General features: G+C 44.3%; 1 protein-coding gene across 3 annotated transcripts in view; it reads right to left on the bottom strand.

Moving 5' to 3' along the window:
* DHX57 (DExH-box helicase 57) overlaps window positions 1-27,609 on the bottom strand; it is an 86,847-nt gene that overhangs the window by 3,862 nt on the left and 55,376 nt on the right. For all 3 annotated transcript variants that reach the window (XM_044289084.1, XM_044289085.1, XM_044289083.1), the window contains exons 14-23: window positions 15,627-15,723; window positions 14,964-15,137; window positions 12,936-13,136; window positions 11,385-11,661; window positions 9,954-10,049; window positions 7,687-7,770; window positions 6,336-6,473; window positions 2,286-2,360; window positions 1,172-1,306; window positions 892-1,092 (exon numbers count right to left, since the gene is read on the bottom strand). In XM_044289084.1, the coding sequence (XP_044145019.1) occupies window positions 892-1,092; window positions 1,172-1,306; window positions 2,286-2,360; window positions 6,336-6,473; window positions 7,687-7,770; window positions 9,954-10,049; window positions 11,385-11,661; window positions 12,936-13,136; window positions 14,964-15,137; window positions 15,627-15,723 (1,478 nt within the window). The remainder of the gene's footprint in view (window positions 1-891; window positions 1,093-1,171; window positions 1,307-2,285; window positions 2,361-6,335; window positions 6,474-7,686; window positions 7,771-9,953; window positions 10,050-11,384; window positions 11,662-12,935; window positions 13,137-14,963; window positions 15,138-15,626; window positions 15,724-27,609) is intronic.

Below are 27,609 nucleotides of genomic sequence, written 5' to 3'. Positions count from 1 at the left end.
GCATCAGTTTGGCTCCGTTCCGCCTCCATTCCGTTCTGGAGGCGGACACCAAAACGCTGCTTGCAGCGTTCTGGTGTCCACCTGGCGGTGCAGGCCATACGGATCCGTCCTGACGTACAAAGTCTAAGTGTAAGTCAAACGGATCCGTCCTGACTTTACATTGAAAGTCAATGGGGACGGATCCGTCTACATTGACACAATATTGGTGCAATTGTAAATGGATCCGTCCCCCATTGACTTTCAATGTAAAGTCAGGACGGATCCGTTTGACTTAGACTTTTTTTTGACTAAGTGTAAGTCAAACGGATCCGTCCTGACTTTACATTGAAAGTCAATGGGGGACTGATCCGTTTACAATTGCACCAATATTGTGTCAATGTAGACGGATCCGTCCCCATTGACTTTACATTGAAAGTCAGGACGGATCCGCTTGACTTACATTTAGACTTTTTCTGACTAAGTGTATGCAGACGGATCCGTACTGAACGGACACCATCGTTTGCATTTATAGGTGCGGATCCGTCTGTGCAGATACCAGACAGATCTGCACCCAACGCAGGTGTGAAAGTAGCCCAAGTCAATGGGGACACAATATGGTGCAATTGAAAACGGATCCGTCCCCCATTGACTTTCAATGTAAGTCAAGACGGATCCGTTTTGACTTAGACAATTTTTTTTATGAATAATGCAAACTGATCCGTTATGAACGGATACAAGCATTTGTATTATCAGTGCGGATCCGTCTGTGCAGATACAAGACGGATCCGCACCAAACGCAAGTGTGAAAGTAGCCTTACATGTATATTCGTAATAGTGTCATTTATTAGATTTACCCTTTTTTGGGGGGACTTCGTCGGGTTTAGTATTCATAGTAATATGTGGTGGTTTTACCTGATGTGAAGCAGCTGCAAAGCGGATCCACCCATCATCCAGCGAGATGAGAAATTCTCCTTTGTGAAGCTCAACATTAACTTGTCCACCCCCAAATAGGACCAAAGGGTACACTGACACCATGCTGCAGTCTCGCACAAACACACGGCTGGTCTTAATCTTTTCATGATACACCAAGTACGGGCTGTCAAAGTGTCGCACCTAAAACACATGCCGAGGATAAAGATGACATGAACCTATAAAAGGGATAACACAAGGAACAGTGGTGTCGGTGTCCAACCTGATGATTGACGGATGAGGGATGGATGTGAACGTAACCATCATTCTTGGTAACAAACTTCAGCTCCTCAGCTTTCGGTTGCATTTTCATGGCTCCCGCCCTTGTCACTTGATACTTGCCTTCTGGGGATTTCACCTAAGGAAACATTTAATACTGGTAGCGATTTTAAAGTAAGATTAAACTAGACACGCCAGTCAGACATTATGTGGGTTGTCTGGATAGTGTGCTCTTTCCCCTTCAATTAAGCTAAATGTGCTAGAAAAGTGACAACCATCGTAATTAGCCAAGAAATGGTGACATTGTGGTGACAATGGTGACATTGTGGTGAAGAGCATATGGATGCTTGGATACCCCTCTACTAGCCTGAGAGGAGAGCCACTGCATAGAGCAGCTCCTGTTCGGATATATGTGGTCAATGGTTGTCCATAAGTTGGACACGTCTCCTATAGCTTCCAGTCTGACTGCTGCAGCCGCCAACAATCCGATTTTATCGTTGGGACCACTTCCTTTGGAGAAATGGTTGATCAGGTGTGAAAAAATAAAATAAAAAATATATATATTGAATGTTTTACAATTGTTGTTTTAAGCAATGGTGACTGGAATAGTCCTTCCTTTAGAAATACAAAATGTATGGAAAATGGCACAATACATCAAAAGTCACGTTTATGCAAAAATTATCATCGTAGAGCAGGGAGGTAAAATGTGGCTCTCCAGCTGTTGCAAAACTACAACTCCCACTGATAGCTGTAGGCTGTCTGGCCATGATGGAAGTTTTGAAACAGCAGGAGGGCCACAAGTTTGACACCCTGTTCTAGTGTAGTAACTGGTGCATAAACGTGACTTTTGATGTATTGTACCATCTTCCATCACTGGACTCAGCTGTGCACGGGACGTCTCTGCTGCATCTAGTGATTAGCTGCAGTGGTGACTTGTGTGCACAGAACGTCACTGCTGCAGCCAGAAAAACAAATAGCAGCGTTAAGGACCGCAGTGCAGGTGTACGCAGAGGAGAAAACAGGTGAGTATATATTCATTTGTTATTTTGGGTCATTTACAGTGGTTGCCTGAGTTTTTATATAATTCGGACAACTTCTTTAAGTAGCCGTGAACTTACTTGGACCACATTGGGATACAAAGCTGCGCACAGCATTGCCGACATTAGCTTGATGTTCTCTGCATTGGTATTTGCCTGTGTAAAATAAAAATAAAAACATCATTTCTATGTATGCACAACATGGATTGTAGGCACAATATATTAAAGAGTAACTAAACTTTTGTATAATTTTTTTTGTGGACAAGCTCCTAATGATCTAATAATAGTTTTTGTAATATACTTTATTAATGTATTTAGTATTTTTATTACACTTTTATCCCCTAAAGCATGGCAGCTCTTAGGCACAGGCAGTAGCCGCTCTGCTAATCCTGACACAGCACATAGTTACAGGGTACCCATGCGCTTATGCCAGGAGTAAGTAAATCTCTGGGGGGGGACGAGACAGGCAGGAGTGTGAAAAAATAAGTCCATACTACATACACCGCTGAGCAGTCAGCGGTGTACAGATTTTTTGGGGAATGTGTCCCTAATGCCCTAATAATTTTGTAATATACTTTATTAATGTATTTTTATTAGACTTTTACTCCATAAAGCGCACAGGGAAAGGTGCGCTTTAGGCCTCATGCACACAACAGTATTTTTTTACGGTGTTTATTTTTGTGTGTCTTCCTTTAGTTTTGGAGAATCACCAGACATGAAGGAAAGTAAAAAAAAAATTCTGCCATGCAAATGATAGGAAAAAAAAAAAGGACGTGGATGCCAATCTTGTGTGCCTCAGTGTTTTTTCACTGACCCATTGACTTGAATAGGTCCGCGAACAGTTGTCCGTGAAAAAATAGGACAGGTCATATTTTTTTCACGGACTGGAAACACGGATCACGGACGCGGATGACAAACGGTGCATTAGCCGAGTTTTCCACAGACCCATTGAAAGTCAATGGGTCCGCAGAAAATCACGGAAAACGGAACAACAGACACAACAACGGTCGTATGCATGAGGCCTTAGGGAGTAAAAGTCTAATAAAAATACAAAATACATTAATAAAGTATATTACAAAATTATTAGGGCATTATGGACATGTTCCCCAAAAAATCATACAAAAAAACTCTCTGCTTTGCCTTTTCGATATAATTACACTTTAAAATAGTAAGTTTCGATATGTAAGTGAGATAGGCATGCTTGTGGTGGCGACTCCTTCTGTGCCTTCCGTTCTGTGTGTTTCTGCATCAAAACGCAATGTCTAATAGCGGTGCACATTTGATGCTGTTTTGCTGTAGATCTCACCCTTCCATTGAAAAGGGTGAAATCCGCAGCTAAAACCGCAAACATAATTGCTGTAGATTGTGAAATCCACACAGGTCAATTTCCGCACAGAAAAAAAGTGTACATGAGATTTGTGTAATCTCATACACTTTGCTGGTACTGTAATGTGCTGTGTTTTATCTGCACGGGAATCAGCGCAGAAAAAAAAACTACATGTATTCCGCAACGTGTGCAGGTGGCCTAAGGAGATACCCCCATGACTTGAGACCTCTCATTTACATATGGAAAGATACTAAGGATCGACCGATTATCAGAAGTACCGATATTAAATCGGCTGATATTAAGGATTTTGCACATTATCGATATCGGCATCTAACCTTGCCAAAGCGAATATTAGTGAGCGCTTATGGAAGAGCTCATCACTAGTATGCATCGGGTGTCAGGAGCAGGGAAGAAGCGCAGCAAGTGCTTCCGATACTCACCCTCACTGGTCTTCTTTGATGGGGCCCGCACTGCACTGTCTTGACGCTGTCCTGCACGCTGTCAGATGACAATGCAGCGCGGGCCGGAGAAGACAGGAGAGCGAGACGCCGGACCCGGAGGAGCTGCGGTGCAGGAGAGGTGAGGAGCTTTTTTATTTTATTCATCTGAGGTCTGATAGGGGTTAAATAAAGTCTGATCTGAGGTCTGATAGGGGGTTAATAAAGTCAGTGAGAAGGGGGGTGGGGGGGGGGTGAAAACTGGCATTTGGCACTAGTATATTATAAATGTAAATTAGAAATTGACTACCAACTAAAGGTCTTTATTAATTAAATTTATAATATAGTACTGCCAAATGCAAATTTTCACCACCTCAGTGACTACCAACTAATATAATATATAAAATATCGGTATAAATTATCAGCTATCGGCCTGAAAGTTCAACGATTATCGACTCAAAAAAAAAAAAAAAAAATCAATATCAGTCGATCCTTAAAAGATACTATTTCGAAGAGTATTTATATCAAAATTGCAAAGCAGAGTTTTGAAAAAGATACCAATGTGATCCAGAGAGCCATAAAATTAGATAAATATGGCAAACCGTGCCGACAGGTTCCCTTAAGGAAGCCCATGCACATTTGATTATTGTTCAGAAAAACGTCATCATTCAGTCTCTAAGTTACCTGTGTGGCCCTAACTGCCATGGGCTGATGCACGAGGCAATGATCAGGAACAAACTGTTTGTTCCCAATCATTGCCAGATTGTTGAGCCACAGTACAGCTACATTTATAAGCAGCAATCATGTCCTCCTTATGGGGATGAACGATCACTACTGCGATTGTTCATTCCCAAGCAAATGAATTCTTTGTGAACATCATATTCCGGTTTATAAAACGCAAAGTGCAAAACTATATGCAAAACCCTAAAAGGCTGATACAGGTTTAATCACTTGAAGACTGAGCCAATTTTCACCTTCCTGACCAGGCCTAATTTGGCCACTTTATGAGGTAATAACTTTGGAAATGCTTTTACTGATCCAAGTAATTGTAATAATTTTTTTTTTTTTTTGTGGCACATCATACTTGGGTCCGTACGTTTACCTTTATTTAAAATAAAAAAAATAAAAAAAAATCCACAATTTGGGGTACTTTCACACTAGCGGCAGGACGGATCCAACAGGCTGTTCACCCTGTCGGATCAGTCCTGCCGTTATTTCACCGTGCCGCTGCTCCGTCCCCATGGACTATAATGGGGATGGGGACAGAGCTCCGGCGCAGCATGGTAGTGCACGGTGAAAGGCCGCCGGACTAAAACTACGGCATGTCCGACTTTTTAGTCCGACGGCCTCTAGCCGTGCTGCACCGGAGCTCCACCACCGTCCCCATTATAGTCAATGGGGATGGAGCGGCAGTCCGGCAGCATGGCGAAATAGCGGCAGGACGGATCCGACGGGGTGAACATACCATTCCAGTGCCCAATATGTTGTGCCCAGTGTATGCCACTGTGTAAAGCAAGCCCTCTTATTATTATGCTGTGCTTTCTGGTATTAGAAACACAGTATATCTGACCCTAATCTTTTGACTGAATGTATAAGAGGGCTCAGACGTAAAAGGGCACATTGCATAGTTTGAGGCCCAATGTGGTGATAACGGTAGAGGCTCTGGGGTGAAATAAATGGATCCCCAAAAAGTGACCCCTTTTTATAAACTCCACCCCTCAAGGTATTAAGGGGCGCAGTGACGCCAAGGTATTAAGGGGCGCATTTTGACGCCAGAGGCATTTTGAGCAGTGGACTGTGCAAAATAAAAAATGCACTCTACAGATATAGACACACACCACACTTCTTGAATTTATAGGAAGGTTCTACTGGGTACAGAAATGCCATAAATGTGGACGTAAGGCTGCTCTCCGGTTGCGGCATTGCGGGACACTGCCTGAATGGCTGCCGACCCCATTAACTATAATGGGGACCAGCGGAGATCTGACCGCAACCCAGCAAATATGCAGAGAATCGACAGGACAAAAACCGCTGCACAAACAGCTCGATGGACAAGTGCGAGTGCCTTTTTTTTGCGGTACAAATTGCTATTATCATTGGTTCTATTTTGGGATAGATTCAATTTTTATTTCTTTTTGGCTTTTTGTAAAGCACGCAGAATTCCGACATTGTTTTTTCAGTACACTGTGTGGGAACAAAAACATTGTTTTATTGTGCTCGTCAGTATGATTACAGAAATACCGCTTTATTTTTTTTTTACACAATAAAAGCTTGTTTTTGTATTGTATCTATAGGCTTCATGTTATCCAATGTCCGTTTCATTTTTATGTATTTTGTAGTTCTGCATTATATAAGAAAAGCACTTACCTCCTCCCCTGTAGATTCCACTATTCCATCTCCCTTCTGAGACCATCTCTTCTCAATATCTCTTGCCCTAATCCCTTCTCTCACAAAGCCAATGTCAGACAGCAGTTCTGTAAACTGTCGTTTTAGACTAGCTATTTCCTACAATATAGAAAAGTTGAAATATAAAATAAATAATGTAATATTGCTTCAGAATGTGGTAATACTTAGATTTAGTAAAACATTCATCATTTTTAACAGAAAGATGAATGGGTGTTTCATAATTTCCGAAGCGCGCCCCTGATCTTCCAGTCCGTGGCTCCCGTTCTTGTCCGAAATTGAGGACAAGAATAGGCAGTTCTATGGGGGTGCCGGCCGGGTGTATTGCGGATCCGCAATACACTACGGACGTGTGAATGGAAAAAAATAGGTGGTCCTGCTGCTTGGACCCAGCAAGAGTTCAATGCAGCTGCAGTGCAACCATAAGACAAATGAAGCAATGCATTCTGCCCATTGAAATCAGTAGGATCTTTGTGTCATACGTGGACAGCCTGAGCCCTCTTTGTAGGTACTTTCTGTTATAGCCAATTGATAAGCGGCATCATAGGCTATTAGAAAATGGATTGTCAGAATCAGATAACCACTTTAACCCTTAGGGCCCTGTTCACACTGGATAAATCAGATTCGTTTTCTCACTTAACAGATCGCATTGACTTATAATGGGTCCATCAGATCACCTTTTTTTTTTTTTTTTTTTTTTTTTTAAAAGGAAAAACGTGAAACAGACTAGGCTATTCTGCCCCTGAAAAAACTACACAAATTAACAGGACCAAACTCCTGTGTGAACATCACCTTCACCTTGTGAAAAGTACATCAGAGCAGATTTTAAAATGTGATCAGTTAACTCTCCACAGGATTGTTTATTAAGTGCTCCATTTAAAAAAATCCTTTATAGATCCAACTTTAATGGCTCAGCCAAAACTCAAGACACTTTGGATATATTGGGGAACAAAACAAAAATAAGATAAAATGACTATGATAAATTAGGATGTCCACCATCAGGTCTGTTCGTTTTGTAGTAACTCCATATATCAAGTATGGGTGCGCCATAGGTGGCAAGTAAGCAAAAATGTATTACACAGTCAGAAAGCAACACTGTTACATGGTTGCTATTGTTGTCACCCGATACCAGGCAATGGCCGGAAAATATTCTGACACTTGGCATTTGGTTACAATTTATAATGCTAAACAGAGGTGCAGCCACTAATTACTTTTCACATGGGTTATACACAGTCGTATTCACCGAAGTTCTATTTCACATATTGTCATCAGATCAGAAACTAAGAAATAATAGACTTCGTAAAAGAATATTTACCTGGAGCACTCTAGAAGACAAAAAGTGGTCTCGGCAATACTGGTAACCAGCCCGTGGGTTTTCTCTGATGACTGTGCTCCATGCCTACACAAGCAGAGAAAAGCAGAGTTTTTGTTAAAAGGAGTCTGTCAGTAATTTTACTATGCTAAATGCTGACATCATTGGGGACAGCAGGACAAATATACTTTTTGTTGATCTTTTATTATCAGGAGTAGTGTGAATATGAACTTATATTCTGCCAGGTTCTGCTCTTGCATGTGCACTTGAGATGAAGCTTCATTGTGAAGTACTCTCTGCATTGAGCAGCTTTGCAGCCCTGCTCCTTTGTGAGCGTCATTGGTAGCATCCAACCAGGGGACCACCGTCACTCAGAGGGGAGGGTCAGTGAAGCAGCTCAATGCAGACAGCACTTCACAGTAATGCAACACCTTCTAGCATTTGCAGCAGACTCTGGCAGAATAAATGTTCATATTCTCACTACTCTCGATAATAAAAGCTTCACAAAGTATGGTTTTAGCATGCTCAAATCTGCTGACAGATTCATTTTAAAGTGGACCTGTTCTAGACCATGCACCATGTTATAGAGCAGGAAAAGCGGAGAAGATTGATATATTATTATTATTTTTTGTTTTGGTGGGAAAACCTGTAATTTATACAATTATATATCTGCTTTTTCTACCTTCTGTGAAGAGTTATTGGTACAGGAGGGAGGGGATATCAGTGATTAATAACAAGATTTGTGTATAAGTGTGCATACAGAGATAGCTGCCAGTCACTGATAACATCTCCTCCCTGTACCAATAGCTGTTCACAGAGCTGCAGGTGTAACTGAATCTTTTCCCACAAAATTATATATCAATCTGCTTGGCTTCTCCTGCTCTATAACATGCTGCTTTCAGATTGTATTTAATAGAATACCAATCCAAAATACAGTTGTCTTTTTTTCTTTCCATGACAGATTTTGAAACTGGCAGAACCCAAATAAGGCTATTTTCACACTATTGTTTTTGCTGGATCAGTCAGGGTTCAGCAAAAACGCTTCCGTTACTGATAATACAACAGCCTGCATCTGTTATCAACAGATCCAGTAGTATTATCTTTAACATACCCAAGACAGATCCATCATGAACTCCACTGAAAGTCAATGGGGGACGGATTAGTTTTCTATTGTATCAGAGAAAACGGATCCATCCCCCATTGACTTGCATTGTGGGTCATGACAGATCAGTCTTGCTCCGCATCCCAGGATGGAAAGCAAACCTCAGAATGCTGCGGTTTGCTCTCCGGTATGAGAACGGAATGCATTTTGGAGCACTCCGTTCTGTTCAGTTACGTTTTGTCCCCATTAACAATGAATGGGGACAAAACGGAAGCGTTTTTTCCCGGTATTGAGACCCTATGATGGATCTCAATACCGGAAAGTATTAACACTAATGGGAAAGTAGCCTAAAAAGCTTTCATTAGCTTCAACTAGAATGATTCCTCTTCTAATGTTTGCAATTATACACAGAGATGGGGCACAGACTCTTGGGACCCTTTGGCAAAGCTGTACCAGGTCCTACCAACAAGCTGGCCACATGCCCCCTGTGATATAAAGGTAGTGATATATAGGTTCTCTGTATTGTAAAAAAAAAAAAAGAAGTATTAATTTGTATTAAAAAATGAACTGTCAAGCCTGGCATCTTTCTGTCCTCCTAGCTTATGGTGCTTAATGACTGCTACTTTTTTAACCCCTATAGCTGTTTTTAATGATTTACGATGCCCATTCTCATTATACTTAGAACAGCCAGACCCACCAACTGTCCAATGATCTATTTTACAAGGGAACCCCAACAGTTCTCTGACGTCTGTCACCGGAAAGAAGGATTGTAATTCTGTAATTCTCTTAGAGGATAATATGTGTTTATTACAATGACACAAAATGAAATGTAAGCAGAACTGCTTGCTACCATTTGCAGAGCTGCCTAGGAGGGTGAGAAGGCTGGGTCTCACTACACATTGCACTCTGGCACTTGCATATACTACATATTGGTGAGGTTTCCTGTTAGGCTGCTCAGCCATGATGGCATATCATAGGCAGTAGTGCATCATTACTATCTATTGTAGAACGGTATAGTATTGCTCTGCCTCCTCACTTTCCTAGACAGCTCTGTAAGTGGTGGCAACCAGTCCTGCTCGCATTCTAGGACAGGTTGCTGGCGGCCATTTTAAATCATCCCCGGAGAACCCCTTTAATGTGTCCCCTGGGACAGAACTACTGCTTCTACCTTATAAGCCTGGAGAAGAGCCAAGTGATCACTGCTGCCTACTGCAAATTCTTGCTTTTTCTTGTTTGCTTCTTCCTTTTTATCCCATGGACACACCTAAAAAATATATAAAATGATACACTTTATTTCTAGGAAAATTAAATAAATAGGAAAATGACTAAGGGCACGGCCACATGGAGCGTCTTGAATCACAGGGCTTTGCAAGCTATGGCAGTATTCAACGAACTCACTAACTTACAAACTGATTCACTGTTCATTGTTAATGGTCGCACAGTATTCCGCATAGTTTGTAATGCGTTACTTGACTACTGCCGCATGGCCATGTGGTTCAGCCGCTGCCTGGATGCGATGTATAGCCATAGCCTTAGGCTCTGTTCATATCATGAGTGAAATCACTGTTTGGGCATTTATGCTGGAAACGCTACCACCGTATACAATCAAGCATGATCCATAGGGCTCTGTTTACAGGACGAAAGACAAAATAATCACTCCTTTTGGTTGCTATATGTTGATATAACTTCTTTTGCAGAATGGAGTAGTATAGTAAACTACGCTATAAAAAAATGGGTATACAGTAAAACTGTATAAAATGTGGTATACACTTATTTATCATGGGAGCCTATGGGTGATTGAGCCCTGTATGTGCCCATACAGTGGGATACATCGCAGTTTCCTCTATACATTGGGAGATTCTCACTAAACATACCTCCAGCATAGGTTCTAAACAGGATGTGAACAGAGCCTTAAAGGGGTTGTCTCACTTCAGCAAGTGGCATTTATCATGTAGAGATAGTTAATATGCAGCACTTACTAATGTATTGTGATTGTCCATATTGCCTCCTTTGCTGGCTGGATTCATTTTTCCATCACATTATACACTGCTCGTTTCCATGGTTACGACCACCCAGAAATCCATCAGCGGTGGCCGTACATGCACACCATAGAAAAATGTTCCGGCCTCTCTGGTGGCCTGGACTGTGACAGCTCACATAGGGTGGTGCTTTTTCCTACAGTGTGAAAGCACGGCCACTGCTGCTGGATTGTAGGGTGGATGTAACCATGGAAACTAGCAGTGTATAATATGATGGAAAACTGAATGAAGCCAGCAAAGGAAGCAATATGGACAATCACAATACATTAGTAAGTGCCATTTGCTGGTGACACCACCCCTTTAAGCTGCTAGCTTTAAGGAAACCTGATAATATATATGAGCCTTGAGGAGATATGTCTAATAGGTGGCTACAGCATGAACTCAGTGGCAGGTTCCCTTTTCACTGTACTGACATGTCAGCAATCCATACTCATAACGGGTACCAGAAACCAGACTTGTGGATCTCAAGACAGACTGGTAAAATTATGTCATTTCTTTTTCACTCAGCAAATTCCCAGAGTTCCTAAAAAGAAGTGTAGATTTAATGTCTTGATACTCACAAAAGGAGACTTAGAGGCCAAGCTGGCAGCAATAGTGAGGGCAGGGTCCAGACAGCGAAATATGGCACCAAAAAGCATGAGTTTACCAATCCTCACATCCACCGGCAGAGAGGCCAAATGGTAACCAAGTGGTGTCAGCTTTTCTTGCAGGGTTAGTGCACCGAGATCCTGAAGACGTAATTTGGAGGCATGCAGAGACTCCACCCCGGGAGGTTCAATTAATCTGGACAAGACTGTCTCCAGTCGACATTCTGAAAACATCTCTAAGATTTTTATCCTGTCAATTAAAAAGCATAAAAATGAAAGATCACTTCTGTGTATAAAACAGCTGATTAAAGTGTAACCATCATGTTTTCATAAAAAATAAAATACATTTTGTTTGCATATGTTACTGCTGCTGCAGCATTATGCATAAAGCAATCTTTAGTTTCTTCACTTAGCACTGTTTCACTTAAATTTTCCCCTTAGTTACGGCTGTTTTGAATCCTACAATATGAGGATCTTCTCAAGGTGGCTCCCCTGCCAGTTCTCTGAGGCCAAAACTGCCTTTCCTCACTTAACATACACCGTTGCTGTAGCCAGCAGCTTCCTGCCAGCCAAGCAGATTGGATTACTGAGAGACACGCCTCCTCACTCTGAAGCCCAATGCAGGCATGCAGTGTGAAGGACTGTCCCTCTGTCTTCTGTTTACAACGAGTCAGAAAAGCCATAGCAACGGTCTTTTAAGGGGCCAGTGAATTAATGAAAGCTGTTATTATAAGGTAATTACAAATCTTTTGGCAATCATTGACAGACTAACTCAGGTATACATGCCTAGCTCTAATAAACTAGCAAAAAAAAAAATGACAGTTACCCTTTAACTATATCAATTGGCTACCAAATAGCACAGGCACAGATTTAGGCCTCATTCACACGTCTGCGGACCCATTCATCCGCAATTGCGCACAAGAATAGGCATTGCACATAGCCGCTGTCAGTGTTTTGCGGATACACAAAACACATTACGGACGTGTGAATGGACTGCACTTTGTGAGATCTATGTGTTATGTAAGTATATGATCAAGTATGTAGATATTTTAAACATTAATCTGTAAATGTCAGATGGGATAAAGACAGTGACATAAGAGTTTACGGCTATATTTACATCTGCATCAGAGACTCAGTTGTAAATTGGCATATTTGAGATGAAATGCAGAGCTCTATTTTTCCTGCCAAAACAGACAGTATGGTGAAACCTGACAGACTCTATTTGTATGTCAATGTGGTCCACCGGGTGTCGATGGTGTCTGTTGTGCAACAGATCTGGCAATGCGAGTTAGTTTTCGGTTTATTACAGAAAACCAAATTGTGGCTATGTACAACTCTGAGGTTGTTCATAGCTGCAATATGTTCATATACAGGAGGTCAGATCATCAAATAAAACACAGGTTTTCAGGGGAATATTTCATCATCTGCTAAAATGCAATTCATATGTTGTTGTTTTTTTAAGTGACAAGAAATTAAGAAATGTATATAGAGAGAAAAAAGTGTGTGACTAGCCATTAGCAATACCTCAAACAGAGCTGTTCCAGTGGGATTCGATGGATCTCTGGCGGCTGCTGCTCTAACAGCTGATGCTCATAGTGGTGGCTGGTGAACAGGTGAAAGCAAACTCCAGAGGCTACACGACCCGCTCGCCCTCTTCTTTGTATGGCATTGGCTCGAGACACCCAAGTGTCCTCCAGACTCTCCATGCTCTTACCTGGGTCATACCTAAAAAGCAGCAATGTTAAAATATTCAAATTAAGGCCTCATGCAAATATGGATACCGGCCATGTGCATTCTGCAATTTTCTCATTCTTATCAGTAGAAATTACCGTATTTTCCGCCCCATAAGATGCATTTTCCCCCAGCCCAAAAGTGGTCCGATTGGGGGTCTTATTGGGGCTGTCAGCTGAGGTCTGATTTACATTGAGGGTCTGATTGGTGGTCTGACCTGAGGTCTAAACGAAAAATATTTTTTTCTTATTGTCCTCTAAAACTTAGGTGCGTCTTATAGAGCGAAAAATAAGGTACTATTCTTGTCTGCAAAACAAAAAAAGAGAAGGAAAAGTTCTATAATTTGCAGAATGGCCACACGGATGCGGACAGCATACGGACGACATCCTCATTTTTTGCGGCCACATAGAAATTAATGGGTTTTTGTGAGTGGATCCATGTGCAGATCGGACATGGACCCAAAATATGATCTTATGCATGAGTCCTTTATCTACAACAACAAATGTAATTTTTTTAATAAACATTCTACTTTTGCTGTGTTCTTAGGGCCCATGCATACTTATACATTGTATGCCATGGTACTGCACCTCTGAGAGGTGATGTATTCCCCCTAACAATACCTCCATAACACAGCCTATATTGGAATAAGCCACAATTATGTTCTAAGGCAGGCATGTCCAAACTGTGGCCCTCCAGCTGTTGCAAAACTACAACTCCCAGCATGCCCTAATAGCTGAAAGCTATCCAGGCATGCTGGGAGTTGTAATTTTGCAACAGCTGGAGGGCCACAGTTTGGACATGCCTGTTCTAAGGTATTGTGTACAAATCCTTATAAAATCAGAGGTACAGTACTGGTCCATTGTTCCCAATTTTTGTATTGTAGTATGTATGTAAACTCTTCTCATAAACAGTGCCCTGGAAATTAATGGCATTTTAACCCTTAGAGGAACTTGCAATTTTCCATTTTTGAGTTTTCATTTTTTACTCCCTGCCTTCCCAGAGCTTTTTTATTTTTCCATTCACATTTTCAGCGATATCATTTTGAAGTGTGTGCGACTTTTTAATCACTTAAATTAAATTTTTTGGGGAGGTGAAGTGTCAAAAAATAAATAAATGGCAAATTGGCAATTTTTTTCCCCATTCGCCGTATGGGATGAATATTGTTATATTTAAACAGTACGGGCATTTTCACACACAACGATACCCATGATGTATATTTTTTTTTATTGGTTATTCATTTTGATTTTGGGGAAAGGGGGGGGTGATTTTAACTTTTATATTTTAAAAAATATATATATTTTAACTTTTTTTTTTAAAGTCACCCTGGCACTCATTAGATTGCCTATTGTGTCCTGTGATGGCTAAATAGCCATAATAGAACACTCCATTTACAATACACCAATATAGTGCTGCCACCTGCTGGCCTGTATTGGTATATTCTAGTAATAGCTACCAAAGCCTGCTTGAGGCTTCGGGCTATTACTATACCGAAACAGGTTCCCTAATCTCAGCCAGGGAATGGTTATGGGCACGGGAGCGTGTGACTCCCGCTTCCAGACTGCTCAGATGCCGTGGTCACATTTGGCAACAGTATTTGAGAGGTCAAATGTATGCGATCAGCCGTAGGGCTGATCGCATACATCTTCTGCTGGTCTCTGCTGTTTGAAACATTAGAAACCTGGTAGCTATGGCGCCTGCTAAACGCTCGAGTGGGCACAATCTTTAAAGTGGTCACTTTTGCCATACAGCAGTGGTCGCCAAAGGGGTTAAAATAAATAAGATCATCTCTCATTTACAGGTTACGTCTATCACTTTCAATACCTTTTCTCCCTCATCTTGCCTGAGTCAATAACGTATACAACATCGTCAATAGTGATCGAGGTCTCAGCAATGTTGGTGGAGATGATTATCTTTGTAACCCCCTGGGGTGGCCTTAGGAAGACAGCCTGCTGCTCCTCACTGGAAAGGGATGAGTGCAGGGGGTAGATGACACACCTGTCAGAGGGATCAGACAACAATAATTTAGTGCAATGTTATTATATTTATACCACAAAATACAATAAAATCTGAAAGCACCATTTTATAGCGCAGGAGAAGCTGAGTAGATTGATATATAGTCTTGTAGAAAATATTCAGTAAAACCTGTAATTTATACATTTAGATCTCTGCTTTTCTAACTTCTGTGAACAGCTATTGGTACAGGAAGGAGGGGTTACCAGTGATTGATAGCATTGTGTGTATACAGAGATAGCTGCTAATCACTGATAACTCCTCCCTCCTGTACTAATAGCTATTCACAGGAAGTGGAAAAAGCTAAGATATAAATGTATAAAACACCGGTTTTACAGAATCCTTTCCAACAAGACTATATGTCAATCTGCTCAGCTCCTCCTGCTCTATAACATGGTGTTTTCAGATTGCATTCCATTTTTTGGGTGACATGTCCATATTATTATTTGCTATAGGTGATCTTAATAAGTGTACCTTTTATTACGTCTCATACTAAACAAGGCGTTTGATTGCAACTGTTCATACAGCATTTTGATTTCTGCAAAACCGGGGAGAAATACTAAAACAGCACCTAATAAAAGAGAAAAAGAAAGACATAGGTTGCTGGACAATATACGCTGTAATACAAATTTAGATAAGGTGACAAATTGGGATCGTATTAAAATCAAATAGGTTGTACTGGGCAGTAGTTGTTCAGATTTTACATTTTATGGACCTATTGATGGATTCCCCAATCTGTTCAGTGGCATGGTTGAGATTAATAAATGATTAATATGGTCTTGCATGGACTGTGCCTGTGTAAAGGAGCAAGCATGTATTGTTACTCAGCCCAGCAAGCGCAGCTTGTGGAAACATGTACTCCAGACGCCAACTGGTGGTCATCTTTAGCACTTACAACACATGCGCTAGAATTTTTTGGTGCTTTTCAGTATGCATCGAATCAGCGTACTTAGGGCACCTGCAGTATATACATCAGATCACTGATAATCACATCATTATTAACTATTGTAGAGCAGAGTTCCTACTATACATTAGGTAGTAATATGTGTAAGGCTACTTTCACACTAGCGTTCGGGCGGATCCGTTCTGAACGGATCCGCTCATATTAATGCAGACGGTGGCTCCGTTCAGAATGGATCCGTCTGCATTAAAATGGCAAAAAAAAAGCTAAGTGTGAAAATAGCCTCGGACGGATCCGTCCAGACTTTAAATGTAAAGTCAATGGGGGATGGATCTGCTTGAAGATTGAGCCATATTGTGGCATCTTCAAACGGATCCGTCCCCATTGACTTACATTGTAAGTCTGGACGGATCCGCACGGCCAGGCGGACACCCGAACGCTGCAAGCAGCGTTCAGCTGTCCGCCTGTCCGTGCGGAGGCGAGCGGAGCGGAGGCTGAACGCCGCCAGACTGATGCAGTCTGAGTGGATCCGCTCCACTCAGACTGCATCAGGGCTGGACGGCTGCGTTCGGGTCCGCTCGTGAGCCCCTTCAAACGGAGCTCACGAGCGGACACCCGAACGCTAGTGTGAAAGCAGCCTAAGCTATGCGGTCAGGCTGCCTGACAAAGCTCAGCACTGTGGAGGCCAGCACCGGTGCAAGGTGTCTAATGAGGCCCTGTTCCCATCACCCCCCAGATAGCTCATAGTGGACACAGCCATCCTGTTTACATTTTAGGATGGGTTGCGGGAGACCACAAAGTATAGTTCCTAGAGAACCCCTTAAAACACTATTTGGAATAATTTAAAGAGGACCTTTCATCTGGCAAAACATTGTGAACCAAGTATCATGATATGTACAGCGGCACCTAGGGATCTCACTGCACTTACTATTATCCCTGGGCGCCGCTCCAGTTCTCCCGCTATGCCCTCCGGTATGTTCGGTCACTTGGTTATAGTAGGCGGAGACTTGGTTATAGTAGGAGGAGACTGCCCTTGTTCTCCTGGGCGTCTTCTTCTCCCAGGCTGTGAGCTCTGCGCTGCGATTGGCCAGCGCTACAGCCTAGGAGAAAAAGACGCTCAGGAGAACAAGGGCAGTCTCCTCCTACTATAACCAAGTGACCGAAATGCTTATTTTTCGCGGGACAACATGGTACCATTTAATTTACCATGTCTTGTATTGGAAAATGGAAAAAATTGGTGGGGTAAATAAAAATAAAAATTTAAAAAACACAATTCTGCCAATCTTTAGGGGGTTTTGACATTACCGCGTTCACTGTGCGCTGAAAATGACATGACATCTTTATTCTGCATCTCAATGTGATTATGGCGATACCAAACTTGTATAGTTTTTATTTTATTACTTAAAAAAAATATTTGAAAAATAAATAAATATAAAAAATGTCTTTGCATTGCCATTTTCAGACTAGTTTTTATGGCCCTTTCAACTTTTTGATCACTGTTATTCAATTTTTTTGCAGAGAGAGAAGGAGACTAAAAAATGGTGAAGTGTATTTCTTTTCCGTTACGGCGTTCACCGCACAGGAAAATCTTTTATTACTTTTTACTAGAACCTGGGACCTTTTGCTTCCTTGTCCATTCACTCTAATAGATCTGTTAGAGTGAATGGAATTCTGACACGCTCCCTGCTTAGTGGTGTCTCGTGCACAGCTTAGAGGGGAGGTTACAATGACAGGCATGGGAAGCCCCAAGCTGTCATGGTACTGATTATTGCCCCGCCATTTCACTACGAGGGCTCTTATTGGAACGCAGAGTGAGCCACATCGCCTACCTGAGGAACCCACATCTTAAATCTCATAAATCCAGCTGCCATTATACTAAACACCTACTGTCTCCATCCCTCTTCACTTGTAGTTTATAAGCCCTTGTGGGCAGGATCATTAGTAAGCTCAGTAAGTTCATATGAGCTTCTACCTTCCTTTGGATCAATACAGAAGGATTAGGGTACTTTCACACTTGCGGCAGAGAGATCCGGCAAGCAGTTCCGTCGCCGGAACTGCCTGCCGGATCAGGCAAAATGTATGCAAACTGATGGCATTAGTAAGGGCTCTTTCACACTTGCGTTGTCCGGATCCGGCGTGTACTCCACTTGCCGGAATTACACGCCGGATCCGGAAAAACGCAAGTGAACTGAAAGCATTTGAAGACGGATCCGTCTTCAAAATGCTTTCAGTGTTACTATGGCACCCAGGACGCTATTAAAGTCCTGGTTGCCATAGTAGGAGCGGGGGAGCAGCATACTTACCATCCGTGCGGCTTCCGGGGCGCTCCAGAGTGACGTCAGAGTGCCCCATGCGCATGGATGACGTGCCATGTGATCACGTCATCCATGCGCCTGGGGCCCCCCGGGAGCTGCACGGATGGTAAGTATTGCTGCTCCCCGCTACACTTTACCATGGCTGCCAGGGCTTTAGCGTCCCGGCAGCCATGGTAACCACTCTAAAAAAGCTAAACGTCGTATCCGGCAATGCGCCGAAACGACGTTTAGCTTAAGGTCGGATCCGGATCAATGCCTTTTTCAATGGGCATTCATTCCGGACCCGGCCTTGCGGCAAGTCTTCAGTTTTTTGGGCCGTAGCAAAAAACGCAGCATGCTGCGGTATTTTCTCCGGCCAAAAAACGTTCCGGAACTGAAGACATCCTGATGCATCCTGAACGGATTTCACTCCATTCAGAATGCATTAGGATAATCCTGATCAGGATTCTTCCGGCATAGAGCCCCGACGACGGAACTCTATGCCGGAAGACTATAACGCAGGTGTGAAAGAGCCCTAAGACTGATGCTACGGTTTTATATTTTGCCTGATCAGTCAAAACGACTGAACTGAAGACATCCTGATGCAAACTGAACGGATTACTCTCCATTCAGAATTCATGGGGATATGCCTGATCAGTTCTTTTCCGGTATAGAGCCACTGTGACGAAACTCTATGCCGGAAAAGAAAAACGCAAGTGTGAAAGTACCCATATAGGTTGAACTTGATGTCGTTTTTTCAACTATGTAACTTTGTTTATTGAACTTGTTGTTTTTATTATATCATGTTGGGTACTTTTGCATTTCATACATACAGCACCCGTGAATTAATGTTGCTTTAACCTCTCCCCCCGACCAGAAGCACTTCCCTTCCATATTTGTATTTTTAGTGCATGTGTCTTCCATAACTTTTTTTTCCTGTTCAGTTACGTAACAAATTTTAGCACCTTTTCTTAGGTGATACATGGGGCTTTTTTTTTTTTTTAAGCATTTTTATTTTAGTATTTTGTTAAAGTATGTAAAAAAGACAGGGGGAAAATAGTATTTTTAATTTATTTTTCAAAGAAACACATGATGTAAATAGTAAAGTTAATGTTCTTACCGGTGACTGTATTTGTGAGTTATACCCTCCCTTCTGATCCTCAGCTGTGACATGTGACCAACGCTCTGCCTCTCTAACTGACACAAGGCTTTTAGGGCTCTTTCACACCTGCGTTATAGTCTTCCGGCATAGAGTTCCGTCGTCGGGGCTCTATGCCGGAAGAATCCTGATCAGGATTATCCTAATGCATTCTGAATGGAGTGAAATCCGTTCAGGATGCATCAGGATGTCTTCAGTTCCGGAACGGAACGATTTTTGGCCGGAAAAAATACCGCAGCATGCTGCGTTTTTTGCTACGGCCCAAAAAAACTGAAGACTTGCCGCAAGGCCGGATCCGGAATGAATGCCCATTGAAAGGCATTGATCCGGATCCGGCCTTAAGCTAAACGTCGTTTCGGCGCATTGCCGGATACGACATTTAGCTTTTTTAGAGTGGTTACCATGGCTGCCGGGACGCTAAAGTCCCGGCAGCCATGGTAAAGTGTAGTGAGGAGCGGGGGAGCAGCATACTTACCATCCGTGCGGCTCCCGGGGCGCTCCAGAGTGACGTCAGGGCGCCCCAGGCGCATGGATGACGTGATCGCATGGCACGTCATCCATGCGCCTGGGGCGCTCTTACGTCATTCTGGAGCGCCCCGGGCTCCTACTATGGCAACCAGGGCTTTAATAGCGTCCTGGGTGCCATAGTAACACTGAAAGCATTTTGAAGAAGGATCCGTCTTCAAATGCTTTCAGTACACTTGCGTTTTTCCGGATCCGGCGTGTAATTCCGGCAAGTGGAGTACACGCCGGATCCGGACAACGCAAGTGTGAAAGAGGCCTAAGTCAGTTTGTCTGTTCATTCCTATAGCCGCCTTACATACCTTAAGGCTCCCATAGGAATACATCGAGAAACTGGCATTCTATCCACACACAAGATGTGTTACTTGGAGAGTCGGAGTATTGGTAACATGACACAGTTGAGGATCAGAAGAAAGGTTATAACTATGGATGAGCGAATTTCATATTTTGAAGTTTGTGTGCGGGTTCGTGTTGTGGTATTTACTGAATTGCATTATGGATTCTGTTACCACGGACCTAACGCCTCTAAAGGCATTCCGTTATGCATTCCGTAATGGAATTGCGTTATGGTCCGTGGTAACGGAATCCATAATGCAATTCAGTAACTAGGGACTAATCTAAAACAGTTAGTGCAAAAGCAGTAGGAGAAGCAAGAAAACACAGGAAACTATATACAAACCCGGAACCACGTAGGCCATAAGAAGCCCATAAAAAGAGAGAACGGGTGGGAGCTGTGTCCCCCAATGAACAGAAGAGAAACATACAAAGTACAAAATCTAGTTTTCTCATCCGTATCATTGGGGGACACAGGCTTGACCATGGGATGTTACAGAGCAGTCCCAAAGGTGGGCCATAAACAAAGAAACCCTTCGGTCAATTATAAAACTGCCGTCTGCAAAACTCTACACCCCAGAGAAGCGTCAGACGACGCAAAGGTGTGTACCTTGTACAACTTTGAAAAAGTGTGCTAAGACAACCCGGCATCCGCCTTGTATACCTGGAGGGCCGAAGGCCCATGATGCACTGCCCAAGATGCCCCTACTGCCCAAGCAGAAAGAGCAGTAACCCGAAAGGGTGGGGCCCGGCCACAAATGCGGTATGCCTCCAAAATGGTCAAACAAAGCCCTCAGGAAATGAAAGCTTTTGACGCAGCAAAGACTGGCAATAGACAAGCAATAGTGCAAAGAAGAGGTGCAAGAAGAAACCAATCAGTGGAGTGCTGATTGGAAGATGACAACTGAAAATGAGGATTGGATATCAAGGCCAGGGAACTGCCGATGTGACAAATCTTGCCCCCCGTGAGGGAAGAAGTAGGGGTGCCAGAGAGAGAGGGGGAAAAAAACTAAAAACAAAAAAAAACACAACTGCATATTAGGCTGCCAGAAGAAAGAACACTGTAGCAGGGCTATGACGAACAAGTCAGGGCTAGAGAATCCAGATGTCAGGCATGACAATGGTCCACAAGAAAAAGATCTTGAGGAACAAGGCAGTGGAACAGACCCAAAAGCCACAAAAAAATTGGGAAATATCCTTGGCAGGAAAAGTTTGTGCTCCGGGATCAAAAAAACATCCTCTTCAGAACCCCTGCCAAGGAGTTTGGTGCATAAGAGTGTTCCTCAAGGAGAGTGTCAAAATGGCAAGCAGAGGCATGGAAGGGAGGACCCTAAACTCCATAATAAAAAGGAAGAACTATCTAGGGCAAGAAAACGGGTAGAAGCGACGCCGCTGTCGGACAACATGAAGGTTGCGGAAACCCATCAGGTACTCTCGACCCCACCCTGTGGAACAACTCCGCCTAAAGAAGAGAATGTGGTCCTCAGAGGAACGTACAAGACAGGCAAACAGAAACCAGAGATGGTATAAATACTGCTCTAGGAAGGGAGTGTGGATGTCGAACGCCACCAAGTTCCAGAAGAAAACCTGTAATGGAACGAATACCACCAGCGCAGGCCCTCCATGGCAGAAAGTGGGTCACCGAAAACCTATGGTTATGGAAATTGTCCAAGTAGGCATAAACGGTATATGGGGGAAGTGTAACTACTCGCCTTGCAGAGGAGAGAGTAGAAGAGGCAGATGCCGCTCAGGGAAAGTACAACCGTTCTACCCGGTAAGGCAAGCAATGCAGACAACTCACATATGAAACAGACTAAGGGCATACGCAACTCCGCAGTGAGGCAACACCCTGCTGTCACCGTAGCAGAAGGTAGAGGCGATACTGTGCATGTGAAGGGAACAAGGCACTAAGCCAGCACCATATAAAATCGGTAGGTAGGACAGAAGACCGTACCAATACACACCAGAAATGTGCAACCCCACCACTTGCGGGATGTCAAGGTATGTGCAGTTGACCAGCGCCATAAGGAATGAGTATCTATCAAATATTGCATCCGGAACAACAGATAATGCCTGGTGAATCCACTGTACCCAGTAACGGGACAACATGAGTACAATGTCACTTGAGGGAGGAGGAAGTGTATACACTCACAACTAGGGAGATATGCTTGTATACCCCGCACAAAATGCCTGGGTCGCTACTCCACACAGAGGAAGGGGGTGTGAAATAACCCATAGGTGCAGTGTCCCCCCCAAAGCATCAAGAGAGCCAGAAAGCAGTGACTGTCACCCCTTGACGGATGAACGCAAACACTCCCCCTGGGAAGGGGTCCCACAGTAGTCGACATGGAAACCAGAACGGCCATAAAATCTATGGCCGGCGCAAGACTGTCTCATAAGGGGAGGCCACACCAGCAATCATGGTCTGTAGGACCAGAGGAGAGACTCCACCTGAAAATGAAGAAACCAGGAAACCAGCGCAGACGTTCCACCTACTGAAGGAACGTGGACGCAGAGCATGACAATGAAAGCCAACAAAATTCCGCATAGGGGCTCAAGGCACGATGAAAGGCATGTCATGGAACAAAACCTTGGGAAGACAGAGGCTTCCGACAGCAATTCATGCAATGACTACCTGAGGAAGGGAATCGTGTGACGTAGTCCCAGTATCCAGAAGAAGTGCCAAAAGACCACCTATGACTGGGAATAAGGCGATTGTAGGAACCGTGTCTAACCATACAGCATCCATGGAACGGGGTGCAATGCGATAAGAAAAGAAGCGAGAGTAGTCTCAGTAGTCAATGATCAAGCAGATACTCCATCTAGGAAAGACGGGTCATGCAATAGGATGGAAGGTTTCAGTGGTAATGGAAATACTCCTCCTGTGGAAGAGGGGAGCCCGACCTCATGTATAGTGTCCCCTGGTAGTGAGAGTACTACTGGTTGTGCAACTACTCCGCCAAGATGCTACCGGATCTAAGTATGCAGATGCGGTGCAACCACTCCATCAATAGAAGGGAGAGTTCAACAGGAACGAAAGAATCCAGTATTCTTACACTTACTCCGCCTGCGGAGGGGGTAATGCGACAGGCCCTATGGCATCCGGTGGAGGTGCATTACTCCACCTAAGGAAGGAGGGTAATGCAAGTCTGTACAGGAACCAGTGGTAGTACAATTACTCTATGGCAAGAGGGTAATGCTACAGAATGTACAGTACCCAGTGGAAGTGCAAATACACCTACTATGGAAGGAGGGCCATGTTACCGGAAGAAAAGGACCCAGTGGTAGTGCAATACTCCACCTAGGATGAAGGGAATGCTATAGGACGTACAGTATCCAGTAGTAGTAGTGGTAAAATGCTGCCTATGAAAGGACAGAAGTAGTATAAGATGTGCAGTATCCAGTGGTAGTGGCATTACTCCTCCTAAAGAAGGAGGGTAATGTTACTGACGTTATGTCATCCAGTGGTGGTGTGAAATACTCCGCCTATGGAATGAAGACAACTGTACCGACGCAAATAACCTGCCGAAGAAAAGAGAGTGATATACAGAATGAATAGGAGCCAGTGGTAAGTGCAAATACCCCTCCTAAGGAAGGAGGGTAATGCTACAGGCTGTACAGTATCCAGTGAAAGTGCAAGTACTCCACCTACGGAAGGAGGGTAGTGCTACAGAATGTACAGTATCCAGTGGTAGTGCAAGTACACCACCTATGGAAGGAGGGTGATGCTATAGGTTGTACCGTATCCAGTTGTAGTGCAAGTACTCTGCCTATGGAAGGAGGGTAATGCTACAGGCTGTACAGTATCCAATAATAGTGCAAGGATGCCGCTTATGGAAGGAGGGTGATGCTTTAGGCTGTACAGTATTCAGTGAAAGTGCAAGTACTCCACCTATGGAAGGAGGGTAATGCTACAGACTGTACGGTATCCAGTGAAAGTACTCCACCTATGGAAGGAGGGTGATGCTTTAGGCTGTACAGTATCCAGTGAAAGTGCAAGTACTCCACCTATGGAAGGAGGGTAATGCTACAGAATGTACAGTATCCAGTGGTAGTGCAAGTACTCCACCTATGAAAGGAGGGTAATGCTACAGGCTGTACCGTATCCAGTGGTAGTGCAACTACTCTGCCTATGGAAGGAGGGTAATGCTACAGGCTGTACAGTATCCAGAGTTAGTGCAAATACTCTGCCTAAGAAAAGGAGGGTGAGACTACATGCTGTACCGTATCCAACTGTAGTGGAAGTACTCCCCTAAGAAGGGGCAATGCTACAGGACGTACAGGGTCCAGGTAAATGCACATATTCCACCTAAGGTAGGAAGGGAATGTGATAGGACTTACCGTAACCAGTGGTAGGGTAACTACTCAGCCATTGTAAGGGATGAGCCTCACCCTGGGAGAACCACCTCGTGATCACCCCTGCTAGGTAAGTATAGGGTGGTGGGAACTAGGTCCAGAGGACCGGAAGCTCGAAGGGTCAATAATCATTGTTAAAATTACATACAGTCCCAATCCCCTACAGTCTATAAAGAGGGACTTCCGTCTTCTCCAAGCAGAGCTGTGAGGGCGGTGCCTCGGACATGAGGATGCCATGTATTTACACAATGCGCCAGCTCCAACAGGGTTAAGCCTAGTGTTGGGGAGGAGCTCAGAGGGCCGCTGGTGAAAGCACAGGTCCCGCCCCCTTAACCCTCCAGAGGATGTGGCCTAGTAGGCCGCTGAGCCGGGGCTTCGCGTAAAGGCGGGGCTGACTGGAAGAGCCTCAGGCTGGGAAGCTGATGCAGGGAGGGAGCGGTGTGCCAAACAGAGGAGGCTGGGAACGGTGAAAAGATGCCCCAAGAAGGCCAGCGCCCGCTGGGAACGCACTGTTTGCAGGGCCTGGGTTAAGGCGAGGAGGCTGGGGACCGGAGGAGAGAGAGATTACTCCATCTGTAAAATGTTGGCCTCCAGGGAACACGTGGAGATGCTGATAGGGAAGCCAGCAGGGAGCTAGCATCTGCCGTGGGAGCCAGAAGAGGTAAGCCGCAGGGAGAGCCGGACCCTCGATTACCGGCGGCTCTGGCAGAGCACAGGGAGGGAGGCTTTTGGGGAAATACTCACCCAGTCCAGCATTTTCTGGCCCCCTGGTTCCAGCTGGGTCACCACCTTCGGTGTGCGGCCCCTTGGGGAGGGCTGCTACATCGGCAACAGAGGGGAATTGGTGTGGTGCGGACATGGTGACCCGAAACTGGCGGGATGCAGAGGCTTTAGGAACTTCTGGACCTCCATGTCTTCTGGAGATTGGGGAAGAGCAGTGGGCTTGGGGACCCCCTGGACTCCCCTCTCCTGGGTGGGGATGCAGGTAGTTAAGGCTGACTGCAACCCACTAGAGCAGGCATGGCCGACCTGCGGCTCTCCAGCTGTTGTAAAACTACAACTCCCACCATACCCTGCTGTAGAATAATAGATGTAGGCAGTCTAGGCATGCTGGGAGTTGTAGTTTTGCAACAGCTGGAGAGCCGCAGGTTGGCCATGCCTGCACTAGAGGAAAGGAAAAAAAGAAAAAATTTAAAAAAGAGAACAGCAGACCTGCAAACAAAGCAGGGAGGTCTGCCTCCTATGGACACTAAGCGAAAACTGTTTTAGCTTACTCCCTGTAGGAAGGGTATAGCTGAAGGGAGGAGCTCACACTTTTGTGCTTAATGTCACCTCCTAGTGGCAGCAGCTATACCAATGGTCAAGCCTGTCCCCCCCAATGATATGGATGAGAAATACCTTCACTACAGTATACTTCATGTACATTTCTAACAGGTCAGAAGATTTGTGGCAGTGCTTCTTTAAATTACACAAGGCACAACTAAAATAATTTTTTAAATGATGTTCCTTTTCCGTAACAGTTGTTTAGATACAGTATATGGAAATAAAGAGATTTTTGTAAAACTTACCAGTAAAAATCTCTTTCTCGCTCTTCATGACACAGAGACCTTGGGTATAGCCATGTCCTCTAGGAGGCGTTGACACTAGTAAAAGCTGTTAGCTCCTCCCCTGGCAGCTATACCCCCTCCAGCTTGGAGACAGAGCTTCAGTTTGCGAGAAGCAATAGCCGAACCTTGAATCCTCCGAGCCCAAGAGCGCCCAACACTCTGGTGGAGTGAGCCGTGACACCGAAGGGCGGAACCCTGCCCCGGGTGCCGTATGCTGGAGCCTGGCAAATAGATCGCCAGAGCCCTGACAATGTCCAAATGACCTAACTCCCTTTCCCTAGGGTGTGAAGGGAAGGGACACAGTGATGGAAGGACAGTTTCGTCATCGAAAAGGAAACCAGAGACCACCGTCGGGAGAAAGGAATGAACAGGATGGGGAACCGCTTATGCCTGTCAGAACTAGAAGGTTCTCTGCAAGAGAGCGCCCCAACCCGGACACCTGTCTGATGGATGTGATAGCCACAAGAAAAAGACAACATTCCAGGACCGGAGCTGGAGTGATATCTCCCGCAAGGATCAAGGGAAGAATTCAGGAGCGCTGAAAGGACTAAGGTCAGATCCCAAGGCGAAAAAGGAGGACGGTATGGAGGAACCGTATATGCCATTCCCCGAAGGAAGGGATTAAGGGCCCCGGGTGAGTCAGAGGATGCTGGAAAAGGACACACAGCACCGAACCTGACACAGCAAGGAATAATGGCCAAACCAACAACCGAGGACCGCAGGATCCACCCCTGCTAAAGGGAAGCGCACCACGGAAATGACAAGTGGTCCACCAATGCCTCCCCGAGCTGAAGAGGCTTGTGGGGAGACTGAGAAGTTGGCCACAAAAAAAAAAAAAAAAAAAAAAAAAAAAAAAAAGGGAAGAATGAGGCATGTTCAACCCCAAGCCAAGGAATCAACACATTGGATAGGTAAAAAGTAGAGACGATATGAGAATCACCGGCGGTGGAGTTCAGTCAGCGACCGTGTATTGATGGTGTAGCAACACTGTTTGATGGAAATTTCGACCAGACCAAGATGAGACAAAAAAACTCCTGCCTCGAGGAGGAAGAATAGAAGGGGTGTCCCGTTCCAGGAACGAAACTCCAACAGTCGTGACAGCACCCCCGCTCCGCCTGGCGTGGCGAGTCCCGTAGCCTAGTCACGACGTGCAGTGAAAAGGCATACTACATCGGACTGACAAGGCAGTCACTAGTCAAGTAATGAGAGAGTAGTTGTAGATACGGGTAGTACACCCAGGACCAATGGGTAGGATTTGAAAAAAACAAAAACAAAACGTCACAGC

The sequence above is a fragment of the Bufo gargarizans genome, chromosome 4 (genome assembly GCF_014858855.1).
Source record: "Bufo gargarizans isolate SCDJY-AF-19 chromosome 4, ASM1485885v1, whole genome shotgun sequence".
NCBI classification, from domain to species: Eukaryota; Metazoa; Chordata; class Amphibia; order Anura; family Bufonidae; genus Bufo; species Bufo gargarizans.
Note: the sequence above shows the minus strand (reverse complement) of the source record. Positions and strands in the feature narration are given on the sequence as shown.